The sequence below is a fragment of the Protomyctophum parallelum genome (assembly GCF_964188405.1).
Source record: "Protomyctophum parallelum genome assembly, chromosome: 5".
Lineage (NCBI taxonomy): Eukaryota > Metazoa > Chordata > Actinopteri > Myctophiformes > Myctophidae > Protomyctophum > Protomyctophum parallelum.
Genome location: NC_139702.1, coordinates 756,241 through 776,237, shown reverse-complemented (window position 1 = coordinate 776,237; position 19,997 = coordinate 756,241). Strand labels below are relative to the sequence as shown.

Here is a 19,997-nt window from a genome sequence, read left to right as displayed (position 1 = left end):
CGTGTCATATCTCAGGCATGTTTTCTGTTATTTTCATAACAAGACACAGTTTGGAGAACTTGACGAGACAGACTCGTCACAGAAAGGCCTTGTAAACACGTGACCGTTCCCTGATGCCGAGCAGCCACGTATAGCGTGCCAAAAAACAAACCAAAAAACAACAACGCAAACATCCCATTTTCAAGATGGAAGGTTGTGTTAGCGTGAACTGTACAGCGACACCAGACACTTTGGAAGCCGTGTCACGTGGACATTCTCGCATGTCGCCTGTTTTTCGTGTCTGTATGTGCATAATGTGTGTTTGCATAACCACTTAAATCCTGTAGACGTGGTAAACAGGACATCACTTTGCTCTGTAATTTTTCTGTCTACACCAAATATCTTCGCCACAAATTGCCGATCTACAAGCTTGCAAACGTGTCGCAACAAAACGCGTATTTGAGGTTGTAGATCAGCTATCTTTGGCTAATGTTCCCCACAGAATACGAATGCTGTGGTTCAAGCTGATAAAACCTACGTAGGATCAGCATCTCTCTCTCTCTCTCTCTCTCTCTCTCTCTCTCTCTCTCTCTCCCTCTCTCTGTGCAGATAGCCTATTGTTTGTCTATTGTTTGTGCACATCCTCATGCCTGAGTATCTTGTAGAGAACCCAGTAGAATATGTTGAAGAAGAGGAAGGCCAGGGGGAAACCGGCCCGGGACACCGTGTCAATCTTCTTGGCTCGGTCGATGAACAGCTTCCTCATTTCCTCGTGCGTTTTTCCGCCTGGGGTGGTGGCCGGGGCCCCGGGGCCACTGCCCCCTCCCACCGCCCCTACCCCACCCCCTAAGGGAGGGTTCTGCGTGGCGCTGCTTCCTGGTGTGGTTGCCACGGCGATGGTGTTGTTGGTGCTGGACTTGCAGACAGAGAAGGAGTCCTTGTTGTTGGTGGACGCGGAGGCAGTGAAGCTCAGACGACTCTCGCACACTTCCTCTTCCTGTTTGGGGGGGGGGGGGGGGGGGCAGAGGTTAGAAGGAGGAGATATCACTAGCAGTGGCGGACATCAGTGGTTTTCAACCCTTTTTTATTAGGCTTTTGAGCCACGGACCACCATTTGATGAGATTCAGCCTCTCAGATATAATAGTTAGTTTTAGTTTTAACCGGCAACGCATGTCGGGAGCCACCGGTGAGTCTTAACCAGCCACGCATGTTGTCAGACTGTTGCATGTCGGACTGCAGTAACGGTAAACACTGACCTACCTAGCAACCAGAAAATAAAAGGTTACAAAATGAATGCTACTTCAAGCTGGCTACGCTGAGTCACCTATTCAAAAGGTGGCTTTTACAATAAGCATACTGCATTAACTTTAAGAATCACGGCTTTTACAAACTGTCACTGAGTCAGTGACAGTTTGTATGTCAAGTCAGTGACTTGACATACAAAAGATGCATGTGGTTAACAATGAAGCAGAATGAAAATGTAGCCTACTAAGGGCGCACCAAACTTTCAGAGGCCCATAGTATTGACATCTGACAACCAAAGCTCTGGACAACCTGCACACAGTACTGACACATTGTGACACACTGCCGGGGAGGTGAGAACACTTTAAATAGAGCGTCGCAGTCCCGCCCCCTCGAGAGACCCGGAAAAGAAATCGCCGTTCATTTTCCTCATAGACGTTTCAGAATGTATTTATTTAAAGACGTTTACGCCGCGGACAAAGACAACTCGGATCGTGACAAATCATGACAATAAACACAATGTTTTGGGCCAAACAAATAATTAGAAAGTAGAAAAAAACGGCAGTTTACAACACTTTTTTTGTTGTTTTTCTTCTTATAAATTATTTGATCGGCCCAAAACATTGTGTTGTAAAAAAAAGTGTTGTAACCTGCCGTTTTTTCTACTTTCTAATTATTTGTTTGGCCCAAAACATTGTGTTCATTGTCATGATTTGTCACGATCCGAGTTGGCTTTGTCCGCGGCGTAACCGTCTTTAAATAAATACTTTATGAAAAGCCTATGGAGAAAATTAATGGAAAATAATTTCCTGGGCCACTCGTTGTTCTGAAAGGGGGAGGGACTGCGACGCTCTATAGTGATGTGATGGACAGCCCTCTGCTGATGATTGGTCCAGTCTTGATTGGAGGCAGCCAGAAACAGCAGGTAGGACTCCTCCCACATACACACACAGCAGAACCTACACTGAAAGCTGCAGTCAGTAGGCCTACTATGGCCAGTAACAAACTGTATACTTGAACACACAAGTATGTAACAGCCTATCTATCAATGCCAGATAATGAATGGCATTGTACGATATGTAGTTTGTGTTAGTCATAATGCATACAGGAAAATTCAATGGATGCTATTTCATCATTTTTTGCATGTCACACACAGCTGACAACAGACCAAATTTATCCCCTGAGCAAGCAGGGTATATTAGCTCAATGATAATAAAGAAATGCAACACTTGTGCACAAGTACACGAATCCGGGGTAGAAGAGGAAAGTTAAAGAATCTTTAAGAGGTGACCCAAACCTGTAACAGGAATTATTTTTTAAAATAATGTAATAAAAGTGTCCCGAGGCGGGGGTTGGCGAAAGGGCCTTTCTGTGTGGAGTTTGCATGTTCTCCCCGTGTCCCCTAGGGTAGATACCCTCACAAAAACATGCAGTAATCCTGGTCTCTAAACTACCTCCCCCTGGCCAGCCGGGGCGCCTGATGGAGGGGAAAGGAACTGGTCGGAATAACGTGTCCCTTCCACGCGCTACGTCCGGCCGGGGAAATTCCCATCTGTCAGGTGAAAAGAAGCAGCTTGGACTCCTCATGCATAGAAGGAGGCATGAGGTCAGTCCGCTGCCCCCCCAGGTTGGCAGAGGAAGTGTAGAGCCCAGGATTACATTAGATAATTGGCACTGGGTGAAAAGGGTTACAAAATCGTGGGATAAGAATTTAAGAAAAAAAAAAAAGTGTCTATGTATATCCGGGACTTTTGTTCCTCTAGTTAAACTAACCAAAGTGCACCGCCTACTTCACACTGGGTGTGATGTTGTCTTTGTCATAAATATTTTATAAATATCACTTAACTTTTTTGTAATTGTTTTTAAAAGTGTTATTTGAACTCGGGAAAACAACAACAACATCAACAATGACAACAAAAATGACACATTGACCACTTAAACCTTATAGTTAGTTGACAGTATCCCCAAGGGCCTCATATACAGGCCCCTTCCAGTTCACACAGTATCCCCAAGGGCCTCATATACAAGCCCCTTCCAGTTCACACTATATCCCCAAGGGCCTCAAATACAGGCCCCTTCCAGTTTACACAGTATCCCCAAGGGCCTCATATACAAGCCCCTTCCAGTTCACACTATATCCCCAAGGGCCTCATATACAGGCCCCTTCCAGTTTACACAGTATCCCCAAGGGCCTCATATACAGGCCCCTTCCAGTTTACACACTATATCCCCAAGGGCCTCATATACAGGCCCCTTCCAGTTTACACAGTATCCCCAAGGGCCTCATAATACAAGCCCCTTCCAGTTAACACACTAAACTAAACAGCCTCACATTGCAAGCGTTAAAGGTATATTCAGTGATTTCACTCAAAAAACCTTTTGGTTTCGTTTTTGGCTGGGACCTAAGCCTTTCATCCAATCAGGATAGAGAGCCAAAAACGAAACCTAAGGTTTTTTGACCCCCAGGGGTTAACTGGGGACAGGGAGGAACTCCTTATATGGTCAGCACACTCTATAGTAGAGAGAATTATCACAACAAAACAAATAAATAAGTGATATTTGAATTAAGTGAAATCACTGAATATACCTTTAAGCTTAACGTGCCAAATTCTATCTGCTGCCTTGTAACACGCTTTGGAGAAAAGCACTATATAAATGTCATTTACCAGTTATGCTTGAAATGTACTGCAATTCTCCAATCAGTTAATAAAGACTTGAATCAATCAATCAATCAATCAAACCATTTACCATTGTGAGCTTATTGTTGAGCTAGTATAGAGCCCCATGGAATCCGGTCAACGGTTTAAATGTTTCAAACGGAAGCATTAAGCTGCACATAGACAGTGATATGGTGAAGCATTGTCTGCACATAGACAGTGATATGGTGAGGCACTGTAGCATAGTGTGTTATTCAGTGGTGGACAGAAACTAAGTAGTTGAGAACCGTATAGTTAGTACATTTTCTTACAAACGTAAATTATATTAAGAATTACCATACTGTATATTTCCAAATAGTAGCTCTCCTGCAAATACCCGCCCACTGTACCTAATAACCGGTGGGGAGTGGGGACACCCGGGCTACTATTTGGGAAAGTACAGTAACCACTTGAGCCCTACTGTATATTTCACATAGTGAAAATATATAGCATATCTGAAAGCCAACATCACATTGTGGTCCGACGCAATTGTATAGCCTACATCTGCTATTTTCACTACTTATTTTCTTTTATTCATTTCACATTTTGGGGGGAGCCGGGGGACATATTCAAAGTTTCAAATATGTTCATACCAGAGTAGTTATTCGAGCAAATATTGTCTCTTATGTCCAAAACTGATACTTGATTGTCTATTTCCAAATAGAAATGTATATAGGGCCGAAGTGGTTTAATAGTAATAATAATCTAAATCTACTAAGTAGGCTAAGTAAGGAGTAGTGGAGTAGTAGTAAAAGTAAATTTGTCCTAAAGTACTAAAGTAAATTGTACTAAAGTGCAGTAGGCCTACTTGAGTACATGTACTTTAGTGACTTTACACCACTGCTCGAGAGCTAAGTTAATACTTTGTCCACCACCGGTGCTGACATGGGGACGGTGACAGAGTGAGGTGGTGTCTTTACCCTCTGTGAGGTGCTGACATAGGGACGGTGACAGAGTGAGGTGGTGTCTTTACCCTCTGTGAGGTGCTGACATAGGGACGGTGACAGAGTGAGGTGGTGTCATTACCCTCTGTGAGGTGCTGACATGGGGACGGTGACAGAGTGAGGTGGTGTCTTTACCCTCTGTGAGGTGCTGACATAGGGACGGTGACAGAGTGAGGTGGTGTCATTACCCTCTGTGAGGTGCTGACATAGGGACGGTGACAGAGTGAGGTGGTGTCTTTACCCTCTGTGAGGTGCTGACATGGGGACGGTGACAGAGTGAGGTGGTGTCTTTACCCTCTGTGAGGTGCTGACATAGGGACGGTGACAGAGTGAGGTGGTGTCTTTACCCTCTGTGAGGTGCTGACATAGGGACGGTGACAGAGTGAGGTGGTGTCATTACCCTCTGTGAGGTGCTGACATAGGGACGGTGACAGAGTGAGGTGGTGTCATTACCCTCTGTGAGGTGCTGACATAGGGACGGTGACAGAGTGAGGTGGTGTCTTTACCCTCTGTGAGGTGCTGACATGGGGACGGTGACAGAGTGAGGTGGTGTCTTTACCCTCTGTGAGGTGCTGACATAGGGACGGTGACAGAGTGAGGTGGTGTCTTTACCCTCTGTGAGGTGCTGACATAGGGACGGTGACAGAGTGAGGTGGTGTCATTACCCTCTGTGAGGTGCTGACATAGGGACGGTGACAGAGTGAGGTGGTGTCATTACCCTCTGTGAGGTGCTGACATGAGGACGGTGACAGAGTGAGGTGGTGTCTTTACCCTCTGTGAGGTGCTGACATAGGGACGGTGACAGAGTGAGGTGGTGTCTTTACCCTCTGTGAGGTGCTGACATGGGGACGGTGACAGAGTGAGGTGGTGTCTTTACCCTCTGTGAGGTGCTGACATAGGGACGGTGACAGAGTGAGGTGGTGTCATTACCCTCTGTGAGGTGCTGACATAGGGACGGTGACAGAGTGAGGTGGTGTCATTACCCTCTGTGAGGTGCTGACATGGGGACGGTGACAGAGTGAGGTGGTGTCTTTACCCTCTGTGAGGTGCTGACATAAGGACGGTGACAGAGTGAGGTGGTGTCATTACCCTCTGTGAGGTGCTGACATAGGGACGGTGACAGAGTGAGGTGGTGTCTTTACCCTCTGTGAGGTGCTGACATGGGGACGGTGACAGAGTGAGGTGGTGTCTTTACCCTCTGTGAGGTGCTGACATAGGGACGGTGACAGAGTGAGGTGGTGTCTTTACCCTCTGTGAGGTGCTGACATAGGGACGGTGACAGAGTGAGGTGGTGTCATTACCCTCTGTGAGGTGCTGACATAGGGACGGTGACAGAGTGAGGTGGTGTCATTACCCTCTGTGAGGTGCTGACATGGGGACGGTGACAGAGTGAGGTGGTGTCATTACCCTCTGTGAGGTGCTGACATAGGGACGGTGACAGAGTGAGGTGGTGTCTTTACCCTCTGTGAGGTGCTGACATAGGGACGGTGACAGAGTGAGGTGGTGTCTTTACCCTCTGTGAGGTGCTGACATAGGGACGGTGACAGAGTGAGGTGGTGTCATTACCCTCTGTGAGGTGCTGACATAGGGACGGTGACAGAGTGAGGTGGTGTCATTACCCTCTCTGAGGTGCTGACATAGGGACGGTGACAGAGTGAGGTGGTGTCTTTACCCTCTGTGAGGTGCTGACATAGGGACGGTGACAGAGTGAGGTGGTGTCATTACCCTCTGTGAGGTGCTGACATAGGGACGGTGACAGAGTGAGGTGGTGTCTTTACCCTCTGTGAGGTGCTGACATGGGGACGGTGACAGAGTGAGGTGGTGTCTTTACCCTCTGTGAGGTGCTGACATAGGGACGGTGACAGAGTGAGGTGGTGTCATTACCCTCTGTGAGGTGCTGACATGGGGACGGTGACAGAGTGAGGTGGTGTCATTACCCTCTGTGAGGTGCTGACATAGGGACGGTGACAGAGTGAGGTGGTGTCTTTACCCTCTGTGAGGTGCTGACATAGGGACGGTGACAGAGTGAGGTGGTGTCTTTACCCTCTGTGAGTAGATGACATAGGGACGGTGACAGAGTGAGGTGGTGTCTTTACCCTCTGTGAGGTGCTGACATAGGGACGGTGACAGAGTGAGGTGGTGTCTTTACCCTCTGTGAGGTGCTGACATAGGGACGGTGACAGCGTGAGGTGGTGTCTTTACCCTCTGTGAGGTGCTGACATGTGGACGGTGACAGAGTGAGGTGGTGTCTTTACCCTCTGTGAGGTGCTGACATAGGGACGGTGACAGAGTGAGGTGGTGTCTTTACCCTCTGTGAGGTGCTGACATAGGGACGGTGACAGAGTGAGGTGGTGTCTTTACCCTCTGTGAGGTGCTGACATAGGGACGGTGACAGAGTGAGGTGGTGTCATTACCCTCTGTGAGGTGCTGACATAGGGACGGTGACAGAGTGAGGTGGTGTCTTTACCCTCTGTGAGGTGCTGACATAGGGACGGTGACAGAGTGAGGTGGTGTCATTACCCTCTGTGAGGTGCTGACATAGGGACGGTGACAGAGTGAGGTGGTGTCATTACCCTCTGTGAGGTGCTGACATAGGGACGGTGACAGAGTGAGGTGGTGTCTTTACCCTCTGTGAGGTGCTGACATAGGGACGGTGACAGAGTGAGGTGGTGTCTTTACCCTCTGTGAGGTGCTGACATAGGGACGGTGACAGAGTGAGGTGGTGTCTTTACCCTCTGTGAGTAGATGACATAGGGACGGTGACAGAGTGAGGTGGTGTCTTTACCCTCTGTGAGGTGCTGACATGGGGACGGTGACAGAGTGAGGTGGTGTCATTACCCTCTGTGAGGTGCTGACATAGGGACGGTGACAGAGTGAGGTGGTGTCTTTACCCTCTGTGAGGTGCTGACATAGGGACGGTGACAGAGTGAGGTGGTGTCTTTACCCTCTGTGAGGTGCTGACATAGGGACGGTGACAGAGTGAGGTGGTGTCTTTACCCTCTGTGAGGTGCTGACATGGGGACGGTGACAGAGTGAGGTGGTGTCTTTACCCTCTGTGAGGTGCTGACATAGGGACGGTGACAGAGTGAGGTGGTGTCTTTACCCTCTGTGAGGTGCTGACATGGGGACGGTGACAGAGTGAGGTGGTGTCTTTACCCTCTGTGAGGTGCTGACATAGGGACGGTGACAGAGTGAGGTGGTGTCTTTACCCTCTGTGAGGTGCTGACATGGGGACGGTGACAGAGTGAGGTGGTGTCTTTACCCTCTGTGAGGTGCTGACATAGGGACGGTGACAGAGTGAGGTGGTGTCATTACCCTCTGTGAGGTGCTGACATAGGGACGGTGACAGAGTGAGGTGGTGTCATTACCCTCTGTGAGGTGCTGACATAGGGACGGTGACAGAGTGAGGTGGTGTCATTACCCTCTGTGAGGTGCTGACATAGGGACGGTGACAGAGTGAGGTGGTGTCTTTACCCTCTGTGAGGTGCTGACATGGGGACGGTGACAGAGTGAGGTGGTGTCTTTACCCTCTGTGAGGTGCTGACATAGGGACGGTGACAGAGTGAGGTGGTGTCTTTACCCTCTGTGAGGTGCTGACATAGGGACGGTGACAGAGTGAGGTGGTGTCATTACCCTCTGTGAGGTGCTGACATAGGGACGGTGACAGAGTGAGGTGGTGTCATTACCCTCTGTGAGGTGCTGACATGGGGACGGTGACAGAGTGAGGTGGTGTCATTACCCTCTGTGAGGTGCTGACATAGGGACGGTGACAGAGTGAGGTGGTGTCTTTACCCTCTGTGAGGTGCTGACATAGGGACGGTGACAGAGTGAGGTGGTGTCATTACCCTCTGTGAGGTGCTGACATAGGGACGGTGACAGAGTGAGGTGGTGTCATTACCCTCTGTGAGGTGCTGACATAGGGACGGTGACAGAGTGAGGTGGTGTCTTTACCCTCTGTGAGGTGCTGACATAGGGACGGTGACAGAGTGAGGTGGTGTCATTACCCTCTGTGAGGTGCTGACATAGGGACGGTGACAGAGTGAGGTGGTGTCATTACCCTCTGTGAGGTGCTGACATAGGGACGGTGACAGAGTGAGGTGGTGTCATTACCCTCTGTGAGGTGCTGACATGGGGACGGTGACAGAGTGAGGTGGTGTCATTACCCTCTGTGAGGTGCTGACATAGGGACGGTGACAGAGTGAGGTGGTGTCTTTACCCTCTGTGAGGTGCTGACATAGGGACGGTGACAGAGTGAGGTGGCATGGTGTCATTACCCTCTGTGAGTAGATGAGCTAAGGGACGGTGACAGAGTGAGGTGGTGTCATTACCCTCTGTGAGTAGATGAGGTGCTGACATAGGGACAGTGAGGTGACAGAGTGAGGTGGCATGGTGTCATTACCCTCTGTGAGTAGATGAGCTGACATAGGGACAGTGAGGTGGCAGTGAGGTGGCATGGTGATGGTGTCATTACCCTCTGTGAGTAGATGAGCTGACATAGGGACAGTGAGGTGACAGAGTGAGGTGGCATGGTGTCATTACCCTCTGTGACATAGGGACAGAGTGAGGTGGCATGGTGGTGTCATTACCCTCTGTGACATAGGGACAGAGTGAGGTGGTGTCATTACCCTCTGTGACATAGGGACAGAGTGAGGTGGTGTCATTACCCTCTGTGAGGTGCTGACATAGGGACAGTGAGGTGACAGAGTGAGGTGGTGTCATTACCCTCTGTGAGTAGATGAGCTGACATAGGGACAGTGAGGTGACAGAGTGAGGTGGTGTCATTACCCTCTGTGAGTAGATGTCATTGAGAGATCCGTACAGTGGCTCTGACGTGTCAATGCCGCGCAGAGACTCTGCTAGCTCCACTGGATCAACTGCACCTTCACCATTCTACCACCAGGTGGGGCAGCATGCAAACGAATCCAAAGCACAGCAACAAGGACACAACACATACAAAAAATAAACACACAGAAAGGCAACACTGAGACACACACACAGAAACTCAAAATACTTAAGTCGATATAAAGTAAATAAATAGCTGTGAAACAATACAAATGAAACGCATGGGACCCTGATTGTTCCGTTAATAATGCGTAGCCCGGCTCGACTTTTGCCATGATTTATGTTCTGTCAAAGTATAAACTGGGCTTTTATGTTGATGCCGCTTAATTGTGTTAACACTTTCTAAATTATAGTCTTCATAGTAAGTAATTACATTATGTGCAGCCAGTCATACCACCTGGTTATAATAACAATATTAATAATAATAAACATGTGTGCAGTGTTTTATGACATTTATTTTAGCCTACTCTAAGAGCCCATAGTTGATCATTAATCATTGATTTACAGGTAGAGCACTCAATAGCATTTCCCAAACTAGATACATTTGATAAGACAAACATTACTCTAGCTGATCAACATATCTCACACACCTTAAGATTATCTTCCAGCCAAACTATAACATGCATGGCTCCCTATTATAATGTGCTGCTATAGCATTGTGTATTTTAAATCATTTCAGTATTATAAATCATTCGATACTATAGTGCCATAACACATTATAAACACACTATTAGTTAATTACAACTTTACCTACATACATTGTGGCATTGGCTTTACTCTTATGTGTTTATGGATATCGTGATACTGTGCAAATGTCTAGAATTTGCCTTTATTGTCTAATCTGCTCTAAACTGATGTAAATACAGTGCCATCTAGTGGCTTTTGTGATGTAATGCACGTGCCCACAATGATGGAGGAAGTAGCTGAATGAAATGAACAGCTCACATGGAGTGATGGACATGCACAGTGTGCCACACAGAGGGGTACATGAGACATGTCGTGGCTCTTATACAACATACAAAACCAGAGCATTGCGCATATATACACCATACTGTGGATGAGTCAACACGGTACGAAATGCCATGTTTGCCGTTGCTGTTCATTGGAGCAATGCTTCGACACAGCTGTCACACTATATTGTCAGGGTATACTAAATGGCTGTGTGTGTGTGTGTGTGTGTGTGTGTGTGTGTGTGTGTGTGTGAGAGAGATTTGGTTTGTTAAACAACAAACGGGTCAAAAAACCAGGTAAATATTACCTAATAAACAATTTTACCTTGTTGTTTGTTGACAAGAGGTACTTACTTTGCTCACATGTAAATCACTCTGGATTAGAACAACTGCTAAATGGCTAAATTGTGATTTAACTCGGGTAGATATCCTGCAGTGCATTATTTTATGGCAAGTATGTGGCTGCAACAATGATGTACAGTTCAGTGGCCAAGCTGGCTTTACGTATCTCACGTATCTTTAGGTATCTTTACGTATATCTTTACGTATCTCACGTATCTTTAGGTATCTCACCAAAGTTGGGAGTGGCACAAATATGGCTCATGCATCTGCCTTTGAACAGGCCACTTCTCCTCCTTCTGCAGTGCATTCCCTAAACCAGACTATAGTCGAAGCTTTATACATTATAGCTATATTAGCTGGCTGTTTAGATATTTTAAATATGTTATTTCAAAAACTATTTTCATGAACGGAAATGACAAATTTGATTGACAGCTTTGTGCCTTTAACCCATTCTGTACGGGAACCCATTTTGGTGTTAGCATCATGTTATGCTTTAGCTATTTAAAAATAGCAGATCATATCGCGCCACCGAGTGGCGCGATACGAGCTTGTAGGTCTGCTATTTTTTGAAAAATCGAAGAACAACTGACATTTTTTTAATCTGATCTCAGGTCAGAATGGGTTCATCAGACCAGTGTGTGTCCAGTGGAAAACCTCGTATGAATCTGATCTCAGGTCAGAATGGGTTAAGGAGGCATATGGTTATATGTATAACTTTCGAAGATTGTGGAATAAGTTGTCTGGCTTCAAGGACTGAAGGGAATGAATGAGTTGGCATCCGCCTGCAGAACCAGCAGTATGAATATGTTTTATTATGAATATGTTTTATCTTCTCCAGAATAGAACCAGCAGTATGAATATGTTTTATGAATATGTTTTATTATGAATATGTTTTATCTTCTCCAGAATAGAACCAGCAGTATGAATATGTTTTATGAATATGTTTTATTATGAATATGTTTTATCTTCTCCAGAATAGAACCAGCAGTATGAATATGTTTTATAGAACCAGCAGTATGAATATGTTTTATCTTCTCCAGAATAGAACCAGCAGTATGAATATGTTTTATGAATATGTTTTATTATGAATATGTTTTATCTTCTCCAGAATAGAACCAGCAGTATGAATATGTTTTATGAATATGTTTTATTATGAATATGTTTTATCTTCTCCAGAATAGAACCAGCAGTATGAATATGTTTTATAGAACCAGCAGTATGAATATGTTTTATAGAACCAGCAGTATGAATATGTTTTATAGAACCAGCAGTATGAATATGTTTTATAGAACCAGCAGTATGAATATGTTTTATCTTCTCCAGAATAGAACCAGCAGTATGAATATGTTTTATAGAACCAGCAGTATGAATATGTTTTATAGAACCAGCAGTATGAATATGTTTTATAGAACCAGCAGTATGAATATGTTTTATGAATATGTTTTATGAATATGTTTTATTATGAATATGTTTTATCTTCTCCAGAATAGAACCAGCAGTATGAATATGTTTTATAGAACCAGCAGTATGAATATGTTTTATAGAACCAGCAGTATGAATATGTTTTATGAATATGTTTTATGAATATGTTTTATTATGAATATGTTTTATAGAACCAGCAGTATGAATATGTTTTATTGGCCTCATGGCAGCTCTAGCCTCGGTACCAGGCTTTCATTTTTGTTGGTGCAAAAATGTAAAGCCTGGAGGAACGAATTGGCCGCTCTGGTCTAAAATTGGGAGTCAACCCTTCCGGGTGGGCGTCGCTCCAAATGATGTGACGTAGCGCTGCACTAGGGGCGAGAGGAGGGGCCGGGGGTGACGGACAGATCGATGAGATCCAATCAGGGCGTGCGCAAATCTCAGCCGCGACCCGCCCCTCTAGACCAGAAACCTAACACGTTAGCTCAGGCTATGGCAGCTCCATCTTCTCCAGAATATCACCAGCAGTATGAATATGTTTTATAGAACCAGCAGTATGAATATTATGAATGTTTTATTGTGGGCGACTGAGGTGGGTTGACTGAGGGAATAACATAGTAATAACAGTGGTTCTCAAAAAGGGCACCTTTATTTAAATTTGGCAACTTTAACCTGTTTTTAAGTGATTAAATTTAGTTTATGTGATATTGTTTTAGGAAACAGAAATGGAATTTGGGCGTGGTCTGCACGGTAGGTGGCATAACTTGTGTGCATGTTTGCGTGCGTGTGTGGTAGATTGTACACATTGCATACGGGCATGGTAGATTGTACACATTGCGTACGTGTGTGTGGTAGATTGTACACATTGCATACGTGTGTGTGGTAGATTGTACACATTGCGTACGTGTGTGTGGTAGATTGTACACATTGCATACGTGCATGGTAGATTGTACACATTGCGTACGTGCATGGTAGATTGTACACATTGCATACGTGTGTGGTAGATTGTACACATTGCGTACGTGCACGGTAGATTGTACACATTGCATACGTGCACGGTAGATTGTACACATTGCGTATGTGCACGGTAGATTGTACACATTGCGTATGTGCACGGTAGATTGTACACATTGCGTACGTGCATGGTAGATTGTACACATTGCATACGTGCACGGTAGATTGTACACATTGCATACGTGTGTGGTAGATTGTACACATTGCATACGTGTGTGGTAGATTGTACACATTGCATACGTGTGTGGTAGATTGTACACATTGCGTACGTGCATGGTAGATTGTACACATTGCATACGTGTGTGGTAGATTGTACACATTGCATACGTGTGTGGTAGATTGTACACATTGCATACGTGTGTGGTAGATTGTACACATTGCATACGTGTGTGGTAGATTGTACACATTGCATACGTGCATGGTAGATTGTACACATTGCATACGTGCACGGTAGATTGTACACATTGCGTGCGTGCATGGTAGATTGTACACATTGCGTACGTGCATGGTAGATTGTACACATTGCGTGCGTGCACGGTAGATTGTACACATTGCGTGCGTGCATGGTAGATTGTACACATTGCGTACGTGCATGGTAGATTGTACACATTGCGTACGTGCATGGTAGATTGTACACATTGCATACGTGTGTGGTAGATTGTACACATTGCATACGTGCACGGTAGATTGTACACATTGCGTGCGTGTGTGGTAGATTGTACACATTGCGTGCGTGTGTGGTAGATTGTACACATTGCGTGCGTGCACGGTAGATTGTACACATTGCGTGCGTGTGTGGTAGATTGTACACATTGCGTGCGTGCACGGTAGATTGTACACATTGCGTGCGTGCACGGTAGATTGTACACATTGCATACGTGCACGGTAGATTGTACACATTGCATACGTGCACGGTAGATTGTACACATTGCGTGCGTGCACGGTAGATTGTACACATTGCGTACGTGCATGGTAGATTGTACACATTGCGTGCGTGTGTGGTAGATTGTACACATTGCGTGCGTGCACGGTAGATTGTACACATTGCGTGCGTGTGTGGTAGATTGTACACATTGCGTGCGTGCACGGTAGATTGTACACATTGCGTGCGTGTGTGGTAGATTGTACACATTGCGTGCGTGTGTGGTAGATTGTACACATTGCGTGCGTGCACGGTAGATTGTACACATTGCGTACGTGCACGGTAGATTGTACACATTGCATACGTGCACGGTAGATTGTACACATTGCATACGTGCACGGTAGATTGTACACATTGCATACGTGCACGGTAGATTGTACACATTGCATACGTGCACGGTAGATTGTACACATTGCGTGCGTGCACGGTAGATTGTACACATTGCGTGCGTGCACGGTAGATTGTACACATTGCGTACGTGCATGGTAGATTGTACACATTGCGTGCGTGCACGGTAGATTGTACACATTGCATACGTGCACGGTAGATTGTACACATTGCGTGCGTGCACGGTAGATTGTACACATTGCGTACGTGCACGGTAGATTGTACACATTGCGTACGTGCACGGTAGATTGTACACATTGCGTACGTGCACGGTAGATTGTACACATTGCGTACGTGCACGGTAGATTGTACACATTGCGTACGTGCACGGTACAGTAGATTGTACACATTGCGTACGTGCACGGTAGATTGTATACCTTGTTCCTGCTCCTTCGTGGTCGGCGGATGCGCAGTAGCTCTTTGTGTTGCCGAGAGACAAAGTTAACAGCAGCGTACTCCAACAGCGCCGAGAACACAAACAGAAGACACACCGCCATCCAGATGTCTATCGCCTTGACGTAGGACACCTACACACACACACACACACACACACACACACACAGACATGTTGAGGATGCGTATTAAGGAGTCCTGACACTGGCCTCTGTCAACATCTGTCTGCAGGAAGCTCCTGCAAACATACTTTGCAGGAAGCTCCTGCAGATGTTCAATCAGCTAGTGATTTCCAGTGTCCTTTTCTATGCCGTGGACTGCTGCGAAGGTCATGGCAGACAGAGGTCATGGCAGACAGAGGTCATGGCAGACAGAGGTCATGGCAGACAGAGGTCATGGCAGACAGAGGTCATGGCAGACGGAGGTCATGGCAGACAGAGGGACAGAGTCAGACTGGACAGGCAGATTAGGCGGGCTGGAACCATGATAGGGACTGAGCTTTACTCATGGTGTCGATGGCAGATACTGTAAGAGGACTGGCTAAGACGGACTACAAATGCCTTGAAACACATGGTTTTTGGTGAAAAAAAGCTATTATTCATTTGTATTCAACTGCCAATAACGAAATAAATTAACATTGCAGAAATTAACACAGTTTTTCCCCAATGAAAGTAGAGACACTTCATTCTTTTGAGTTATTTGTGTGTACATCGTCATAGAAAAAAAGAACGCTGACAAAAATGCTGGCTGTTCTAGAGAAACTCTGATTTGAATGTGTGTTATTCTGTGGTAGACTGTTACATTCTGCCATCTGAATGTGTGTTATTCTGTGGTAGACTGTTACATTCTGCCATCTGAATGTGTGTTATTCTGTGGTAGACTGTTACATTCTGCCCTCTGAATGTGTGTTATTCTGTGGTAGACTGTTACATTCTGCCATCTGAATGTGTGTTATTCTGTGGTAGACTGTTACATTCTGCCATCTGAATGTGTGTTATTCTGTGGTAGACTGTTACATTCTGCCATCTGAATGTGTGTTATTCTGTGGTAGACTGTTACATTCTGCCATCTGAATGTGTGTTATTCTGTGGTAGACTGTTACATTCTGCCATCTGAATGTGTGTTATTCTGTGGTAGACTGTTACATTCTGCCATCTGAATGTGTGTTATTCTGTGGTAGACTGTTACATTCTGCCATCTGAATGTGTGTTATTCTGTGGTAGACTGTTACATTCTGCCCTCTGAATGTGTGTTATTCTGTGGTAGACTGTTACATTCTGCCATCTGAATGTGTGTTATTCTGTGGTAGACTGTTACATTCTGCCCTCTGAATGTGTGTTATTCTGTGGTAGACTGTTACATTCTGCCATCTGAATGTGTGTTATTCTGTGGTAGACTGTTACATTCTGCCATCTGAATGTGTGTTATTCTGTGGTAGACTGTTACATTCTGCCCTCTGAATGTGTGTTATTCTGTGGTAGACTGTTACATTCTGCCATCTGAATGTGTGTTATTCTGTGGTAGACTGTTACATTCTGCCATCTGAATGTGTGTTATTCTGTGGTAGACTGTTACATTCTGCCATCTGAATGTGTGTTATTCTGTGGTAGACTGTTACATTCTGCCATCTGAATGCGTGTTATTCTGTGGTAGACTGTTACATTCTGCCATCTGAATGTGTGTTATTCTGTGGTAGACTGTTACATTCTGCCATCTGAATGTGTGCTATTCTGTGGTAGACTGTTACATTCTGCCATCTGTATGTGTGTTATTCTGTTACATTCTGCCCTCTGAATGTGTGTTATTCTGTGGTAGACTGTTACATTCTGCCATCTGAATGTGTGTTATTCTGTGGTAGACTGTTACATTCTGCCATCTGAATGTGTGTTATTCTGTGGTAGACTGTTACATTCTGCCATCTGAATGTGTGTTATTCTGTGGTAGACTGTTACATTCTGCCCTCTGAATGTGTGTTATTCTGTGGTAGACTGTTACATTCTGCCATCTGAATGTGTGTTATTCTGTGGTAGACTGTTACATTCTGCCCTCTGAATGTGTGTTATTCTGTGGTAGACTGTTACATTCTGCCATCTGAATGTGTGTTATTCTGTGGTAAACTGTTACATTCTGCCATCTGAATGTGTGTTATTCTGTGGTAGACTGTTACATTCTGCCATCTGAATGTGTGTTATTCTGTTACATTCTGCCATCTGAATGTGTGTTATTCTGTGGTAGACTGTTACATTCTGCCATCTGAATGTGTGTTATTCTGTGGTAGACTGTTACATTCTGCCATCTGAATGTGTGTTATTCTGTGGTAGACTGTTACATTCTGCCATCTGAATGTGTGTTATTCTGTGGTAGACTGTTACATTCTGCCATCTGAATGTGTGTTATTCTGTGGTAGACTGTTACATTCTGCCATCTGAATGTGTGTTATTCTGTTACATTCTGCCATCTGAATGTGTGTTATTCTGTGGTAGACTGTTACATTCTGCCATCTGAATGTGTGTTATTCTGTGGTAGACTGTTACATTCTGCCATCTGAATGTGTGTTATTCTGTGGTAGACTGTTACATTCTGCCATCTGAATGTGTGTTATTCTGTGGTAGACTGTTACATTCTGCCATCTGAATGTGTGTTATTCTGTGGTAGACTGTTACATTCTGCCATCTGAATGTGTGTTATTCTGTGTTAGACTGTTACATTCTGCCATCTGAATGTGTGTTATTCTGTGGTAGACTGTTACATTCTGCCATCTGAATGTGTGTTATTCTGTGGTAGACTGTTACATTCTGCCATCTGAATGTGTGTTATTATGTGGTAGACTGTTACATTCTGCCATCTGAATGTGTGTTATTCTGTGGTAGACTGTTACATTCTGCCCTCTGAATGTGTGTTATTCTGTGGTAGACTGTTACATTCTGCCCTCTGAATGTGTGTTATTCTGTGGTAGACTGTTACATTCTGCCATCTGAATGTGTGTTATTCTGTGGTAGACTGTTACATTCTGCCATCTGAATGTGTGTTATTCTGTGGTAGACTGTTACATTCTGCCCTCTGAATGTGTGTTATTCTGTGGTAGACTGTTACATTCTGCCCTCTGAATGTGTGTTATTCTGTGGTAGACTGTTACATTCTGCCCTCTGAATGTGTGTTATTCTGTGGTAGACTGTTACATTCTGCCATCTGAATGTGTGTTATTCTGTGGTAGACTGTTACATTCTGCCATCTGAATGTGTGTTATTCTGTGGTAGACTGTTACATTCTGCCATCTGAATGTGTGTTATTCTGTGGTAGACTGTTACATTCTGCCATCTGAATGTGTGTTATTCTGTGGTAGACTGTTACATTCTGCCATCTGAATGTGTGTTATTCTGTGGTAGACTGTTACATTCTGCCATCTGAATGTGTGTTATTCTGTGGTAGACTGTTACATTCTGCCATCTGAATGTGTGTTATTCTGTGGTAGACTGTTACATTCTGCCATCTGAATGTGTGTTATTCTGTGGTAGACTGTTACATTCTGCCCTCTGAATGTGTGTTATTCTGTGGTAGACTGTTACATTCTGCCCTCTGAATGTGTGTTATTCTGTGGTAGACTGTTACATTCTGCCATCTGAATGTGTGTTATTCTGTGGTAAACTGTTACATTCTGCCATCTGAATGTGTGTTATTCTGTGGTAGACTGTTACATTCTGACATCTGAATGTGTGTTATTCTGTGGTAGACTGTTACATTCTGACATCTGAATGTGTGTTATTCTGTGGTAGACTGTTACATTCTGCCATCTGAATGTGTGTTATTCTGTGGTAGACTGTTACATTCTGCCATCTGAATGTGTGTTATTCTGTGGTAGACTGTTACATTCTGCCATCTGAATGTGTGTTATTCTGTGGTAGACTGTTACATTCTGCCATCTGAATGTGTGTTGTTCTGTGGTAGACTGTTACATTCTGCCATCTGAATGTGTGTTATTCTGTGGTAGACTGTTACATTCTGCCATCTGAATGTGTGTTATTCTGTGGTAGACTGTTACATTCTGCCATCTGAATGTGTGTTATTCTGTGGTAGACTGTTACATTCTGCCATCTGAATGTGTGTTATTCTGTGGTAGACTGTTACATTCTGCCATCTGAATGTGTGTTATTCTGTGGTAGACTGTTACATTCTGCCATCTGAATGTGTGTTATTCTGTGGTAGACTGTTACATTCTGCCATCTGAATGTGTGTTATTCTGTGGTAGACTGTTACATTCTGCCATCTGAATGTGTGTTATTCTGTGGTAGACTGTTACATTCTGCCCTCTGAATGTGTGTTATTCTGTGGTAGACTGTTACATTCTGCCATCTGAATGTGTGCTATTCTGTGGTAGACTGTTACATTCTGCCATCTGTATGTGTGTTATTCTGTTACATTCTGCCCTCTGAATGTGTGTTATTCTGTGGTAGACTGTTACATTCTGCCATCTGAATGTGTGTTATTCTGTGGTAGACTGTTACATTCTGCCATCTGAATGTGTGTTATTCTGTGGTAGACTGTTACATTCTGCCCTCTGAATGTGTGTTATTCTGTGGTAGACTGTTACATTCTGCCATCTGAATGTGTGTTATTCTGTGGTAGACTGTTACATTCTGCCATCTGAATGTGTGTTATTCTGTGGTAGACTGTTACATTCTGCCCTCTGAATGTGTGTTATTCTGTGGTAGACTGTTACATTCTGCCATCTGAATGTGTGTTATTCTGTGGTAAACTGTTACATTCTGCCATCTGAATGTGTGTTATTCTGTGGTAGACTGTTACATTCTGCCATCTGAATGTGTGTTATTCTGTGGTAGACTGTTACATTCTGCCATCTGAATG

At 44.8% G+C, this 19,997-nt stretch overlaps 1 protein-coding gene across 1 annotated transcript in view; it reads right to left on the bottom strand.

The window, feature by feature from the left end:
- Window positions 1-604: 604 nt before the first annotated feature.
- LOC310859182 (glycine receptor subunit alphaZ1-like) overlaps window positions 605-19,997 on the bottom strand; it is a gene marked incomplete at both ends in the record, with an annotated part of 113,571 nt that continues 94,178 nt past the window's right edge. Inside the window, 2 exons of the mRNA XM_083765583.1 lie at window positions 605-976; window positions 15,119-15,268. Coding sequence (XP_083621709.1) covers window positions 605-976; window positions 15,119-15,268 — 522 coding nt within the window. The remainder of the gene's footprint in view (window positions 977-15,118; window positions 15,269-19,997) is intronic.